The 17,030-nt window shown below is 33.7% G+C and overlaps 1 protein-coding gene across 1 annotated transcript in view; it reads right to left on the bottom strand.

The window, feature by feature from the left end:
* Positions 1-16,196, bottom strand: part of LOC145568917 (uncharacterized) — a 17,107-nt gene extending 911 nt beyond the window's left edge. Inside the window, exons 1-13 of the mRNA XM_081628302.1 lie at positions 15,700-16,196; positions 13,320-13,446; positions 11,686-11,905; positions 11,504-11,604; positions 7,988-8,109; positions 7,469-7,560; positions 7,205-7,310; positions 3,613-3,767; positions 2,410-2,531; positions 1,416-1,555; positions 472-569; positions 100-365; positions 1-4 (exon numbers count right to left, since the gene is read on the bottom strand). The exon at positions 1-4 is cut by the window's left edge and continues 378 nt beyond it. Of these exons, the coding sequence (XP_081484428.1) occupies positions 1-4; positions 100-365; positions 472-569; positions 1,416-1,555; positions 2,410-2,531; positions 3,613-3,767; positions 7,205-7,310; positions 7,469-7,560; positions 7,988-8,109; positions 11,504-11,604; positions 11,686-11,905; positions 13,320-13,446; positions 15,700-16,038 (1,892 nt within the window). The 5' untranslated portion in view covers positions 16,039-16,196. The remainder of the gene's footprint in view (positions 5-99; positions 366-471; positions 570-1,415; positions 1,556-2,409; positions 2,532-3,612; positions 3,768-7,204; positions 7,311-7,468; positions 7,561-7,987; positions 8,110-11,503; positions 11,605-11,685; positions 11,906-13,319; positions 13,447-15,699) is intronic.
* Positions 16,197-17,030: the final 834 nt, after the last annotated feature.

The raw sequence follows: 17,030 nt of genomic DNA, 5'->3' as shown, positions 1-17,030 counted from the left end.
TTTGCTGTCATCAGAAGATTAATACGTAAATTCAAACGGAAAGTAAGGGAGAGGGAAAAAGCTGCAAACAAAAAGAATTAACGGGGTGGAAAACATTACCTTCAGGAAAGATTTTAGAATGAGTTCTGTAAACTTTGTCAGTCGTACAGCTTTGAGTAGCATCGCCAGTGATAGCAGCAGCTGGAAGTGGCTTCAATGCCTTCCCATTCTGATACTTGCTCACATAAAGAAACAGCTGTGCCAATTTGGCAATCATAGCTGTATCAGTTGTGCTGCCTTGTGACAATGTAGTTAATGCAGCAGCTCGCAGCCTTAAGATTGAGTTGACAGAAAGAAATGATGAAAATTCACTGTCGTGCACAACACTGCATGAGAAATAAGAAAACTTAATTCACCTTTCTTTGAAGTAACAATGAATACACGGGAGAAACATTAAGTCATAATATTTCATCCTCACTCTTATCAAACTACCTTGTAATGAAGCTTGAGCATGCATCTGCAATAACTGAATCAACACAAGGAAGAGGTCCATATGCATACACATGTAAGTCTCGGAATTGGCCATACAGCTGCATTCATTTCAAAGGATCAAGAAATTTAGCAATCAATTTCTCTTAATAATAATCTAAAATTGAACAGAAATAAGAGAGGCACTGGCTTCAAATAATGTTGTTAAAGAAAAATCCCAGAGAAATGCAAAAAATTATTGAATCATCAGTTTCATTGGAAAACAGAATTACTCATTGGAAAACAGAATACACAGGCAGCCACCAACACTTTCATTGTAATTTAAACATTGGAAATTGATATCACCGTTATTCTTCCTTAATTTGATAGGTTGATAGTTCAGACCATAAAACCAAAATTTTATTTAGAGCTGCTTCTAAAAATGAAGTAATACACTAGATGGATTACTATAGACATGAAGAAAACTGTAATAATCTATAGATAAAAGGAAATATTTCAGAAATACTTGCGTGGACCTGGTCCACAATAATATTATTGTGGACCCGAGGTTTATACACACGCAACTGACATTATATTGAACATAATGACCCTTATTTTTAACATAGTAACCTTATTTTTAACATAGTAACCTTTAATAAAAGTTGTATAACGTGTAATACTATTGTCAATTTAAAGTACGACGTTATGAACCTAATTTTAATATAGCGACCTTTATTATTTATATTGACCTTATAAAATATTTCATTAAAAAAATTAACCTCTTATAGCCTATATATTACCAAAATGACTTTTATTTTCAACATAGTGACCTTCATTTTATTATACTGACTTTTTTTTTTATTAATACAACCATAGTTTCTCTAATGTTAGTGGTCCACAATAAATTAGTGTGAACCAGGTCCATTTAAGAATTTGTAATACTGACTACTAAAATATTAGTGCGTTACCCTAATACCAAGCAATGCAGCAATAGAACCTCCAAGAGAGTGTCCCACAATTCGAACTGCATAACCATCACACTCACATCCTGCCCCCAGAAGTGATGAAAGATAACCACCAGATTCTATCGCAGAAACTCCACTTGGTCCTTCAACAATTAAATTACTATTAGAGAACACTTCCAAGATTAGGACCAAACTAGAAATTCGAACAAGGTTAGGATATTATTGTTTCTGAAAGCAGTCATATATCGATCTACAGTGGTCACTGCTTGCAAAACATAAATGGAAATTAATAAATTCTTGGAAAACTCTGAGCCTCAACGAAAGATTGTAAAATCCTCAAATTGGAAGTTAACTTGTGCAGAAACGCATTAAGAAAAATAATTTGAAGCCACTGCTAGGACTAACAAAAGGGGCAAAAGAGAGACAAACAAGTAGTGTTCATAACAGCTTATGCCAGGAACGTCTTAAGTTTCCTTGGTCTTTCCTAGTTGCAGGTTATTACTGGTGATCGCCCCTTTTCACTAATTTGGCAGATGGGGTAAAGGGGCAAGAGCTGGCAATCAGAGGAAGTAGGATAGGAGAGAAGATGGAAAGGGAAAAAAAAGTCTGGTAGCTAGTTATCAATTTAATAATTTATCACTGATGATTGCCCCAATAATCAATGGATTAGCTAGCCTGAGGGAATAAAGAACCGTTAATAGAAGGGTGAGAGGAGAATAAATACGAAAGAAGAGAATTAGCCCGAGTTTTTCAAGATTATCACTAGAACTTAACATCTAGGTCTACCATGCAATCCAAGGGTCACGATTTACATAATTCTACAAAATATATTAAACAAAGGTTAACAAGCACAAATAACAATTCACTAGGCACAAAGAAAACATGGAGTACAATTATAATTTTAAGAGAATGAGATACATGAAGAAAAACAAAAAAAATATATGTAAAAGGCAGGCTAAAGAATTCCATCAATCACAGGATGACCTGTATGATTTACCTGAGTAGGCCCATTCAATATGGTGATAAAGTTCTCTAGCAGCCTCAACTATTCCCGAGTGTCCATGATGTGGAAATGATGAACGAATAGTTTGCCTCATGGTAGAATCAATATACAAGCCACTGTAAGCAAACAGAAATGTAACTACAGTCAGCAACATAAGTCAATAGCAAAGATCCATTATCATTAGGAGTGATCCAGAAAATTCAGATAGGATGAACCGATGAACATCATATACATTTGTCTTCAGGAAATCTTATAGTTTCCCTGATATTGGATCTTTAATATGTAATAGACAACTATTTTCCATTTGTACATGGTGCACATTGGTGCTCCTAATATTGAGCCTTGGCATCCATATACATACTTTGAGCAAACCTTTTATAGCTAAATATAATGCCCAAAATTTCCCTCCCATCTCATCCTGCTAACCTCGACCACCCATCAAACTACCACTAACAAAATTCAGAGGAACTTCTAGTGGAGAATGAGCCTAATAAAGATTTGCAGTAAATGGACACATAATTTATCCATGCTTTCGTTCTTAATCTGAATCCAATGTGGCTGGAACGAAAGATTCAATAAGAAGATTAAGGTGCTTGCTTTATGAATCATCCAAGTGTTCTGTTGTGAGAGAAGTCTCCTTACATATATTCTCGGTTGTAAGATATAGGTAAGTCAAGAACTTAGTACTATATTACTTGACTAAAGAATGTTGAAGGACATAGTATCCTTGAGAGTTATAAAATATTTAGAATCTTGAGTCCTAATTTGTAGGCTCAATCAATAATATTACCCAGAAAAAATACTTTAATCACTACTCCATACTTGGTCCCCACTTCACTTCCATTTCTGTAAATTAAGACTATTAAGATTACAACCAAAACTGCAATCTTGAACACTGCTTCTAAGTTCTAACTCATTAATGAAATTCCTCCTATCAATAACAACAGCAAACAAGTAATTAAAAATACTCTCTTTTTCTAAACCCACTTCACTTACGTGTTCCAAAATAAATAATTATACTCCTGTCCTTCAAGAATAAATTTCTATAACAAATATCTACAGGAGTACAGGGATGACGCTTCTTATTCAATATATCTGTTAAAAAAACCCCTCTTTCTAATCTGTAAATCACAGCCATATCATAGATAGTGTTCTTCACAACTTTCAAAATGCAATATTAAGAAACGAGGAACTTGCTTTATTAGTCCATCTAAGTCTTCTGTTGTGAGGGAGGTCTCCCTGCAAAGGCCATCAGTAATAAGATCTTCTGGTGTCTCTGTACCTCGTACTGCTATCACTACAGTCCTTATATCATGCAAAACTACAACGAAGTATGCAGCCTGGCACTTTCCCTGTTCAAAATAACAAAAATTGTCACCAACAATAATTAAAATCAAGGACCATAACACATGTATAGGGAAACAATAAATAAAAGTACAAGGCATGGCAATCATGAGGCAAACCTTATCATAAAATTAAAATTACATGATGGTCCATAAGACATATGTGCCAAAAGATAATAACTAAAGAATTTCAGAATGACAAAGCTGTTTCAATATGAGGGCATTGACATGGGCTTACAATTCACTAGCTCTTAATAGAAAATATTTTTAAGGGTTCTTTCAAGTTCCTTAATCCTGCGACACAAAATTCCAACTACTGTACCAAATGGGAAGTTCAAACTACAAGATGATTATAGTAAATGAAATAATCAAACCATGTCAAACATTAGGTGTAAGTGAAAACCAGAGAAAAAGACCCCAAGACAAATTACTGCTTGTGACTGCATACCCTTATATTAAATTTATATACATACTGGCAGCAAAAACATAAAAATCACAGGTACTTCCACCTTCTGTACAGAACTTTCCGGCCTCACCTCATCATGTTAATCCCCCAGTTTTATTGCATTAACTTGCCAGCATAGGCTCTTTAGTGACAGTTGTTACAATTCTATGCTCAATCTTATTGATTCCAATACTAAAAAGCCCCACAATTTAGTAAGTGCTTTTAATAAATTCTAACTAACGTTAAAAAAGACTATTCCCCAACAACATTTACAACAACAACAAAGCCTTACTTCCGAAATGATTTGGAGTCGGCTGACATGAATTGTCTAAGGACTCATACGTAAAAATAGAACAAACAAAGGAAAGTGATAAATGATAGTGGATGAAAAAAATGAGGAAACTATCAGTCTTTGTGAACTGAGGAGAAAGGGAGCTAGAGGAACTAAATGACCTCATTAAGGAAGTGAATGGTCTTGATAGAGGAAGTGAATCTTATGACAAATTTGATTGGCAAGTCCAATAGCAAAAAGAAGGAGATTCATTAGTTCGTTATTTAATACGAATTAGAGGATAAGCTTCATTGTTGAAAGGAAAACAGCCCGGATCACCAGCTAAGGCCCCTAAATGACCGCACAATGATAAAGGAGGTAGGGGGCTTCTTGGGCGATTGTGAAGCCACCAGAAACAAGCGCATGTAAGATGAAAACCTAAAAGGAGGGTATGAAATATAATTTCCAAAAATTTGACGGAAGAGTAGGGGATTATAATCTCTATATATAAAATAAAAAATTTAAAAAAAAAAAAAAAAAACACCTTATGAAGAGTTGGACGAAATTATTGATTTATTAAAGGCAAATGCTATAATAACATATTTTATTCTCTTATATTTTCAAGAAAACATAGAATATAACTGATTAATCAATTTACCCAATTACGTAATTAATACTATTCACACCTATACTAATAATTACAATGAAAATGCATTTTCCCAAGGAAAAAAAGAAACTCAATTATCGATTTTCAATCAATTCATCTTCTCTGAGAAATATAATCAGCCCCATATGTAATACGTACTGAAGCTCACCGATGATAAAACTCAATGAAAGAAAGATCTCGCGGGGGCATCAGACCCATATGTAACTGAAGCTCACTGATGATAAAACTCCATCAAAATATATATATATAATCAACTATATATATGAAGTATAAAACAATAGAGCATAACATTTGATCTATGGTTTGTCGGCAATTGCTCGTGTTTCCCCTTCAATTCAAGGTATACGTATAACTTCTGCCAAAAGTCTAATATTTTTTTCTTCTTTTGCATAATTGTACAGTTTCAGTTATAGAATTTGTTTTAATTTGTTTCTTTTGCATAATCCCAATTCAATGAAATCCACATGAAATTGGGATGAAAAGTGATTGTTGGCGGGTAATATATGGAGTTGAAATTGGACGAATATAGACATTAAATTAACTTCTGCCAAATTGAATAACACTCATGATATCATGAAAATTGTCCTATATTTTTTGACGAATTTTTTGAGGTTTATCAATTTGGGTTGAAATAATTTTGGGTAGTACTGTAATATATATGCTATTATGATGATTTTAAGTTTTAGAGTAGATGCTATGGCTTTTGTTTGAGATGTTTGACATGTTTCTAATTAATATGCAGTAAGCTATGTTTTGTTAATAAAAGGCTAGGAGTTTATAATCAGTTTACAATCCTTCAAAAAAAAAAAAAAAAAATAGTTTAAATGTGTTATTAAATGTAGTGTGATGACAATTTATTCAATCAATTACACTACATTAAATGATTCAGTTTTTAAATCAATAATAATATTAGATTCCATTGGAATAAGAAAAGGAGCATTAATACTATGAAATTGTTGTTTTTTATGCATTATGGCTAAATAGCAAAACCCTTTATTAAAAGGTATAAATGTAGCTAAATAGCAGAAGTATATTTAAAGTAACAAAATAGGCCAGTATAGTAGCACAAAACAAGATACAATTTACAAGAATAACAGAAAGATTGAAGGATTGTTTTGTTATTCTTGAAAATAAATATTGGCAGCACAAATTGCGAATTTTGAGGGGTTAAGGCCTAAACAAGTTAGACGTAAATCTCTCATGGTTATACACTTGAAAAGACAATGTAATCAAATCGACTAAAACAAATAAAAACTCAAATTATCCTTTTACAATCTCTAAAGTCTCTGACCAAATGCACATGCTGAAGGAACTATACTATTACAGCAATTAACACTATGTTGTTACAAATTTACAATCACCTTCTTCTTGCCAAATGCACATGCACATGCTTTTCACTACACTATTACAGCCACTAACACTATATTGTTACAATCACCTTCTATGGCTTATGCATTAAAATGTACTTCCTCCGTTCCAATAATATTGCAACAAGGATGAAATTACGCATCCCAAAGCACATTTCATATGTTGAACATACATAATTGTATAAGAGTAAAAATTATAAAAAGTTGATATTGTGAAAGTATTTTAGGAGACGAATCTAATAAGATCCCACAAGACTATAATTTGTTTAACGTATAAATCATATTATATGGTTAAACAAGGGTGATGAATAATGCAAAAGTCCAGTTGTTGCAATACTATTGGAACGGAGGAAGTATATCTAAAAGTAACGTGAAAAGCATTGAGGACACGTAAATAAAATCTCTCCTTTAAAAAGAAAAATAGATCCAAAACAGATCACTTGCAGTGTGACCTCATAATTCCTATTCTCAGGCTTTAAAATTTTGCACGATAAACTTTTCAAGTAATATAGAAAATCCGTACAGAGTTCTATAGACAAATTAGCCATCTATCCAATATGCTTAAAGTCAAAGCCACTCAAGGTATAAATTTAAAGTTGAGGCAACTTGCTAAGAATTCGTTCAAGCCACATAGACCTCAATGAAATTTTTCCCATCAGCAAAAAGGTATGAATTGACATAATATGTAGAACTAACCTGATTTACACGGCCACGTCGAAGAGACTCTAGGGGCAAATTAACATAATTAAGAAAGGCTGCCGCATGGCCTCTCCACCAATTATCCCCTTCTAGCACAGGCCGCCTAATCTTAAAATAGGAACTAAGGATTAATGAAATTACATAAAGGCAAAGTCGCACAAATTTCAAAAAAAAAGAAAATTAGCAAAATAAGAGATCAAACATCATATTGAAACAAATAAAGAACAATTTAATCAAGCAAGGTACCCGGTAGACTAAGACCTGTTACGACTCCATGCTGTAAAAACTCCTTGCCTGCGTAGCCATGCACAGGGAAATAAAATGGGATTTCTTCCAACATCTAGCAATGGACCCTGCATAAGAAAAACAACAAAACTTAAAATCATCAAGATAAAGATAGGAAACTACAATATCTGATTAACATTTATCTAGGCATTGACTATATGCACGTACATTAAAGACAAAGAAAGTGCCTAAAAAGGTGGAGAAAGATAAATAACGTAAGAGATAGAGTTTGTAACAAAAAATTGAGCGTGTAAGAAATATGTAGATAAAGTAAGATAAGAGTGAATGAAAATGGGTAAATGTTGTGGGCTAAAAGGGGTCAGATGGTAAATGGGATACGCCAAAAAGCATCATGTGAAGAACATTTAGAAACTGACCAAAATGGCAGATGTTAACATCATTGAGGAATGGAGGTAGTATTATATAACAAGGAATTTTCATCATAAAATAGTCATGTTAACAGAGGAAACTGTAAACAAAATTATCATCGCATACCGTGTAAGCAGCTTCAGCGAAGGGGTGAAATGATGTTGCCTCCTGAATTTCATCATCAGGAGCATCAACAGAATTTGCATCTAACTGAGGATACTCATTATGCATCTGCAATAGAGCCAGACCTGCAATGTACATAACTTACAGCATCAGGATAAGTGTTGAAACAAACAAAGAAAAGCACCTTGTGAGGATAAGTGTTGGCAGAAAAGTAATGGATTATGGTTGTAAAACTAACATATTCAACACTTGACTTACCCAGAAAAGATTACATTACATAGAGATGTAAATCAAGACTACCAAATCCAGTGCAGAAGTTCCAAAACACAGTAAGCAATGTGCAAGGGTGAGAGTGGGTAACAATGGTGAGTATCCAAGCCACTGGAAGGGCTGGTGCGTATGGTTGTTGAAATTGCGATTCATATCTTAGAACACTAGAATTCTACAATCCCAATATATGTTATTAATAGTAAATCTTTATTCTAAGAAGCATCTCAAAATTGTAGGATCTTAGAATGCTATCAAGACTAACATAAGAAGTGTTGCATATTTAATATGATTCTACAGTTTAAGAACCTGTTCCTACAATAAAAGCTTGAAATGATAAAATCATTCTTACATGTTATCGTTTACTAATTAGTTTCAGGAGGTACATATGATTGTATATGTTTATAGAATAAATAAATATATAAATAAATACATATATAAAAAATAAATGAAAACTAAAAAATCTTCAAATATGAATAATTATTAGTATATTGGGATTAAAAACAGCCCTATCAATCCCAAGTAAAATCCCAATTCTAATAACTTTGGTTGATAGAACTAAACAAAATACACAGAAGCATATTTTCAAAATAAATGTAGAGAACTGCAATTTTTTTTTTTCCCCATAATTAATTCAACTTTGAAGTACAGTTTATACTCTTTATAAGGACTTAACATACTTTTCATTGCCACAATGGGATCCACACTATTTCAACTGAGCTCAATGACGTGTCTATTTTATAATATATACAGTTCCTCCATTTCACAAGATCAGAACACTTGAGATAGGCACACTATTAAATGCAAGAAGAGCAAGAGGGCAAAAAGTTAAAAGTAAATTATATATTTTAAAAACGATAGATATGATGGGAGAGAGAAAGATTGGGCCAAGTATGAATAAATAGGTGTAGAAGATGTAAAAGTTGTAAAAAAATAATAATAATAATAATAATAATAACAAAAAATAAAAAATGTGTTGCAATTATTTTGAAACATCCCAAATAGACAAGGGTTGCAATATTAATGAAATAAAGGAATTATATACTTACCCCTAGTTCTTAACTATTCATTTGCATATATAAGCTCTCCGAAGCAATAACAATCTCTTTTAGTGAAAATTGGACATCTATGAGTTTTATAGATATTTGGAGGATTTTCCATTGTTTTGTACTGCCAGAAATTGCCAAGAGGGATTGTGTAGAAAGAATCTTGGTTTGACTGAGCGACAGAGTTGCTCGATAGGTCACCTTTAGCACGTTACATGCACGCCCAATCAGTGTTATGTTGGAATAGGCCAGCTCGCAGTTCTAAATTCTTCAACTCACTAGTTTTGCAACAAATGATGTTTTGCCATAGATGTGCACCCAACCGTGCAAGCAAAGTTTAACGAATGACGATTTTCCCTTTTTTTCAATTATTTTTCTTTTTTGCATTGCACTATAAATATCTCTTGTAAAGCTTGATTAAGAAGCACTTGGACAAATTATAATATTAATATTTGCTATAGAACCACAATTATCCCTCTAACAGCATCGTTAGTGTTCTTAATCTCACTGCTTATTTATTTCTAAAGTTAATAATGTTTTTGTCAGTAGATCTTATTTTTAAATTTCATTCATGTGTGTGAGTTGTAAGTGAAGCCCTAATATGATTCACACCTAATTTATAACTTTAAATTCCCCAATTAAATTAAATTTTATTATGCTTATGACAATACCAGAATATGAACAAGGAGTATTGTCATTATTACATTGTCTTAACCACAATGGAAGTTGGGTTTTGGCATATTTGATTATTTCAATTAAGGATTGAATCCTCCATAAGAGAAGGTAAAAGCCGTAAAACAAATTATTAGGAAGCTAGAGTATTGAGTTTATTTGCATGATTCCACATGATTAGGTTTGATTTGATTGATGATTAAAAAAAGTCATTGATACTTGGTTGAGATTAATGGTAATAAAAGGGGATACTTTTCCATGTGGTTTGACTATTAATTAAACTGGGGGATAGAAATTATTTTTTTGCACTAATTATATAGGTGGTAAGGCTCAACCTTAGATGAATTTAAATATTTAACTCAATATATTAGATCTAATTGCAATAGTTATTAATTGATACACTCATCCTTATTGTTGATTGAAGTCATTTAGCTAGATTACTTTGTTAGCCTCTTGTGATTCAGCCTTGCTTGCTTATCTACATAATAGGTGCTCCAGTCAATTTATTTTTGTTAGGTAAGCTACATGCATATCAAATTCTAACTTGAATCGGGTCAGCAAGTCAGGTCAAGTTGGTTGGTTACTTTTGAACACTCCTACCATTGATGTATGACATGAGCTAAACAGATGTCAAGTCCCATTTGATCTGTTCGATTTTATTAGGTCTGCTTCAAGAATTGACTTGGTTATCATTGGTCAGCTTTCTCACCAGTCCTCAAACCTCCCAATTAAAGATTATTTTCCAAATGAACCATCTCTTTGCTCTTTCCATTGTACAAACTCCTTGATACGCTGACAGCCATACATGGCTAATGGTAGTATACCTCATGGATATTCATCCCAACAAATTCCACAAGGTGAAGACATTTCTAGGATGCTCCATTTCTTTACAGTTCTGGAAGGTGTGGAAACCTCCATAATCTCACTACCACGATTTTCCTCGTGGAGGTCATGACGATGCCACCAATAAGTCTAATGCAGTTTTTATAAGTCAACCTTATGCATACATCAAATCAAGTCTTGCGATCGTGTGAAAAGGATAGGAAACGACTCTAGGAGAAATGTAATTTCCCTAAACAAGTGTATGAGATGATAATTTCATGGGATCATTCAGTTTTGTGTGGAAAAATTACATCTAGGTAACCGTAGACTCCATCTCCAAAAAGGCTAAAGGCCATCGCGACCCTCATGACGCTCATGTAGTGAGTAAATTTTTCCAGAAATTATTAATCGGGTCAGCATTTCTTAGAAAACCAGTTTAAGGCAATGTAATATGGAGTATATCATTGACTAGGGTTTGAAATCACCCAAAAATGTTTACACTTTATTTTAAATCCTGCAATATCTAAATCACTTTGGCAACTTCCCAACAACACAAGCTCCAGTAACCCTATTTGTACCAAACAATGACACCATACCATGTACCAAAGCTCTAAATATATAAATAAAATAAAACAATAAAGAGGATGAATTTCTTCACCACAAATAGCTCATAATAGGAAGTTTGTACAATGAAAAAAAAAACCCCACAAACCTGCCAAGAATTCCAAGTGTCCTGTGCCAGAGGCACGGTAGGTGACAAGATCACCTAACATTTGTGCCACTGAGTTTACTTCATCCTCCTCCATGTTTTTCCTGAAAAAAAATCAGTCAAAAAGGTTAAACTTACTATCTTAATCTAAAATTAAATGGAAAACCAACTGCAAAGTGGCTTACAAGTATTTAACACGGCCCAGACAGCATAAAGCCTCACGAATACCGTGGTCAAACACCTCCTGATAATGAGCTTTCCAAGCGGTATCTTGCATGTCATAAAACGATCTCCATCTAAGGACATCAGAGCTGGCAAAACACTGCAGCATTGCTACGAAGCATGCCATTATCAGAAATACAATCAACAGATGCTTCCTCCACCATCCATCACTTGAAAGTGAGACTGCATTACAGGCATATCCAAGGTAAGGCCTAGTCCGAACACTCTGAAGTGCAAAGAAAGGAGAAAATGCCAATACAAGAAATGACAAATAGGAAAATGAGAAGCTGCAGTTTACAAAGCTGCTTACATATGACAGCACTATAAGTACCTCCAAAGTGACAAAAGAAAGATATTAAAGAGATGTCACTTATTAGGAAAAACTAGTAACAGAATAACAGGAGCCAGTAACAAGAAAAAACAAGAAATTAATCATAACCCAAGTACCCAACCAATGTTTTACAATTGTCCTCTCTGTTGTTTGTTACTGGATAAACTGCAATTGAACTATGAGAACATATGTTTATTGGAAGTCACATATGTCAATCAGTACATTGAGCATAATCCTTCGATCCTTTCTACTCTAGTTTTGATATCCTGACATCCTATGGGCATGGCAAGAATTCCCTAGTAACATGCACATCAAAAACCACAGATTGCCTAATTTGAGCACAAAAAGATTTACCATCACATAAAAATTCTCCAATGAGCTAGTACACGAGACAATTCAGAAAGATAAAACAATTATTGATTTATTGCTTTCGGTTTTGCATTTCTACATATTTCATTGTATCAAAACTGATTAACAGTTTCCCACTATTTTTCAAAGTTTCAATTACCTGATTTGTATTACAATGCAAACATATTTATCAACCACCTTCTGCTCCTCAGTCTCTTTCTTTTTTCTTAAACTTTGTGGCATTGCACATTTTGTCAATTTTACTTTTAGTATCTAGTTAGAGCATGTGACAAGAAATTTTTAAATTAAGCAGTTAATACTGCAGTCAGGGATAGGAGCCTAGGAGGTTTCTTGCCAACAATGTCTCATAAATGATAAGTAGTATTAGCCTATCAGATACAGTTTCAAAAAACCCCTGCCGTCCCAAAACCTGTCCCTTTATCTACCTTTATAAATACCTGACATATTCCTTTTATACCCGAAAACCTTTCACTGTCTTTATAACAGATAAATGCACAAGAGTTTGCCACTTTGCCCAGCCCCGCCATCTTGTTCAGCAAATTACATCTTGAAATCGCTAAATTTATGTTTTTTAGGAGTTTTAATCTTGCCTAAATAAAAAAAAAAAATAAAAAAAAAAACTTGCTTGAAGAAGAGTCTCGTTGAGAAATTACAAATCCTTCCCTATTATTGCTCTTGCTAAATTTCACCATGTTCAGATTAACTTTGACAAGAATCACAGCTAATTTCTATATGCCATCACTGCAGTCTAAAACTTTACTTTTCCAAAGTAGTCTAGGCTTCTTAAAATCACCAAAGTTATGATCTTTTATTAAAAAGGAAGCTAAACAAACCTGAATTTGAAGTGAGTAAATAAAGGGTGTATTTATTAAATAATTAGAGAACATAACACCTTACCTAAAGCACAGTCATTTGATGATGTATTACTACCCACCACAAACATGATGTACATTGCTAGTAAAAATTGCACCACAGTAACAACTGTTGCAAACCTCGTCCACCAAAGCCAGCTTTTGTATCTTAACTGTAAAACATATGATAGCAACATAAATTTTGTGTCAAGGTATGTAATAGCTAAACATAATAACTGTACAAGACATAAACTATACCAATTCCATAAATATACATTCAAAATCTAGAACGCAAAGAATATGCTGTCAAAAGGCAGGAAATTTCAAAGATTTAAGTTTTAACCCAACAAAAAAAGTCAAAAATAACCTCTTTATGAGCCTAAAAATTTTATTGTCAGCTCACATGTCATGACTGGATAATCAGAGATTGCTGAAAGAAACTAGTTTATCAATATCCAAGAAGATTCAAAGTAGCTCATCACAGAGTAATGCAAAATATTAGCACCTTAATTTCTATTCATTCTAACAAGCTGCACAGCTTCACATGGGTGTGCTTCTAATATCGAGTTCAGAACCTTTGGTAGTTAGCTTTTTTTGCTTAATTTCTTGTGTAGGAAAACTAGCATGTTTGTAGCAGGTAAGATTATTAGGGTAGACAAGTGTCTTGAGGGGCAGGGGAAATAATAATATAAATAAATAAAACTTTGCTTCACAATCACCCTAAGTAAATCAAGAATTTCATAATAAACGCATGAGTTTTACCAATTACTCATGTTAATCATATAGCACAATCATCGAAACATATATGTTGTTAATTAAACGAAATAAAAGGTACTTGCATATGCCCAAACCAAAGGTCCATTCTGATGAACCCAAAAGTTAGTCTAATAGAACGTTACAAAAAAAAATAAAAAATATAAATAATAATAAAAATTTTAAAAAAATTGGGAAGAACCAGTATAATTTCAGATAGACAATATAACACAGTAAAAAACAATAAAGTTGCAGTATTATATTTCTAAATGGGACCTCAAGCAAAGAGAGCTAGAGTCCTAAAGCCCCAAGTCTCATAAATGGCTAAAGCAATAAACACAAATGACATATGCAGCCGTTTAGCCCAAGCCATTAGTCCTCCTCTTTTCCTTAAAATTGTTTTAATGGTAAATATCCAAAATCGATTTATCCAAAGAAATGTTTAAGAAAAGCTACAGTATAATTAATATTGCCTAAGAGATTCCATAGTGGCATCCAATTCTAAAATTGTATTAGCATTAAGAAAAAGAAGAGAACTTTTCTACATGTATATGAAGTGCACGAAGAACAATTTGATAGGTGACGGATCCCACATCAAACAGACGGGCAAATACCAAAGTTTACTTTATAATTTTCTAAGAGCTACTCAGCGTATCTTTCCCTTATAGCTCTTGAGGCATTTTATATCAGCCATAAAGCACTGATACAATATTACCATGAACTAACTCCCTATAGCAAAAAAATTGTCACATCTTACTCCTAAAAGTATCATCGCTAAAGCTACACTCTAGGTAGTCAATGCTCTATCTAAGTTGTACTTCATCCCATCCTCTTTAATTCAAAGAAATCCTTCAAAAGTTCTACATTCTGTTGGGAATATGCATCCCAAGTCCCACATGGAAGAAATAAGGAGGAGAGCTCCTTATTAATGAGATGTTCACTACACTAGTATGAGGCCTTTTGGGTTGTGCCCAAAAACAAATCCGTGCGGGCTTGGCCGGCCCAAAGCGGACAATATCATACTAGTGGAAGTGCGAACGTGTGCGGCGGCTCTAACACATTCTAGCTAGTCTATGTCAAACAAAACCAAACTTGTTCCTGAACAACATAAACCACTCCACATATCCTTGGATTCTTTGCTGAGTTATATGCTAAGCAACATTACACTAATAAAGGGCACTCAGCTCCTTCATTCTTCATAAATATAACTCAAAAACCCTCTTGCTACCTAAGCAGTCCAACCTGTTTAAAAGTGAAACTACCATCAAAAAGACATACACTTAAATATGAATAATTCTCTTCAGCACCAAAATTTTATCCACAAATACTATCCCGCAAACACCGTGCACACTTGCATAGTTACATAGCCACAATAGTGAAAATGTTTTCGCTTTCCGAAAATTGACATGGGCAAAGAAGTCACAAACATTCCACAATATCCCATATCATCTTAACAACCAAAATATCAAACAATTTATTTTCCTTGACAAAAACTGAAACAATCATAATATAAAACAGCTTTACTTACTATTATCAAACCCACTAATTCATTCCTCAAAGCATAATCACAAGACATGACATCCACATTACCAATACACAAACTAAACAACAACAATCAAGAAAACAAAAACCCCAAATAAAATCTTCAAAGGCGATACAATTTCGCAACATACCCGTCTTTGAACACGAGAAAGATTATCAGAAACAACCGAAGCATCCGGAGAAGAACCCAGAACAGCAATGGCAGCAGCTTGCTGTTCAATTGCGCAGCGTATCATAGCCATAACACGAACCCCAGCAGCAGACATGACCAAGAAAAAGGGGAGCAACTGGCTCCGACTGCAAGACTGGCTATGCCCACAAAAGAAGAGTGACCCACCAATGGCGATCACAGCAACATTGCTGATACCCAATATTATGCTCGTCCATCTCAGATTTTTCACCAATTTCTTGGATGATGTACTCATTTTTGCTCGATTTCTCTCTCCTATCCTTTTGAGGCGTTTTCTCATTGCGTGAAATCGTACAAGTTTTGATGGTACATTGATGGGAAATGATGGATATCGATCATTGTTGGGTTTCCTGTATTTCTAGTTTTATTTTATACAAAGATTAACAATCCACAATATACCACGACCATTACAAAATCAATTGATAATTATCTTTTAGCTTTTTTAAAAGTTGTTTCACCAAAATTATCACTTCTTTATATTTCAATGTTTGTTCTTTTATAAAGTCATGATATTCATCTCGTTGCGAGGTGGGACACTCGTGGTAACACGGAGTTAATTTGTATGAACTCGTTTCCCCAAAGCTTAATTACTTTGGCGGAGAGCGATCTTTAATGAATAGTCTTCTAATCTTGTTTCAAAAAAAAAAAGGGAAATTCTCAATGGTAAACCTTAACTTATTACTTTTCTCAGTGGTAAACAGTATTTTTTGTAAATATCTATGGTAAACCTCAAATTATTATGTTAAGCGAATGGTAAACACTTAATCCTTCATCTAACCATGGTTAAGGCTTATTTTTTAAAAAAAATGAAATGACCAAATTACCTCCATTTATATCCCCTCCACCCACTTATGTCTAATCAGAATTTATGCCTGATTGTTTCATCTCCTTCCATTTTTAATGAAATTAAGCATCGAAAGAGAGAGAGTGATGAATTCTTTGCGTTAGGGCTTGGATTTTCTGGGTTTGGGTAATATTATTGAAGAAATTTTTGTGTGGTAAAGGGTATAGTCGAGGGTTTTTTTCGGGGTTTTTAATTCGAAATTCGAACATACAAATTGCGAGAAATTGCTGGGTTTTTTTGGTGAATTTTCGTCGACGATTGGTTGTTGGTGAACAAAGTTCAATCTTTTGAAGCTTGAGACCTCTAATAGTGGCAATTGAAGTCAGGTATGTGTCGACTTTTGCTTTACATTATGTTGTGCTCTGTTTTTGGGTTTTAATATTCAATGTTTGAATGTTTGATTGTGAATACTAAGTTGACAATCTTAA

The sequence above is a fragment of the Chenopodium album genome, chromosome 11 (assembly GCF_948465745.1).
Source record: "Chenopodium album chromosome 11, dcCheAlbu1.1, whole genome shotgun sequence".
NCBI classification, from domain to species: Eukaryota; Viridiplantae; Streptophyta; class Magnoliopsida; order Caryophyllales; family Amaranthaceae; genus Chenopodium; species Chenopodium album.
Note: the sequence above shows the minus strand (reverse complement) of the source record. Positions and strands in the feature narration are given on the sequence as shown.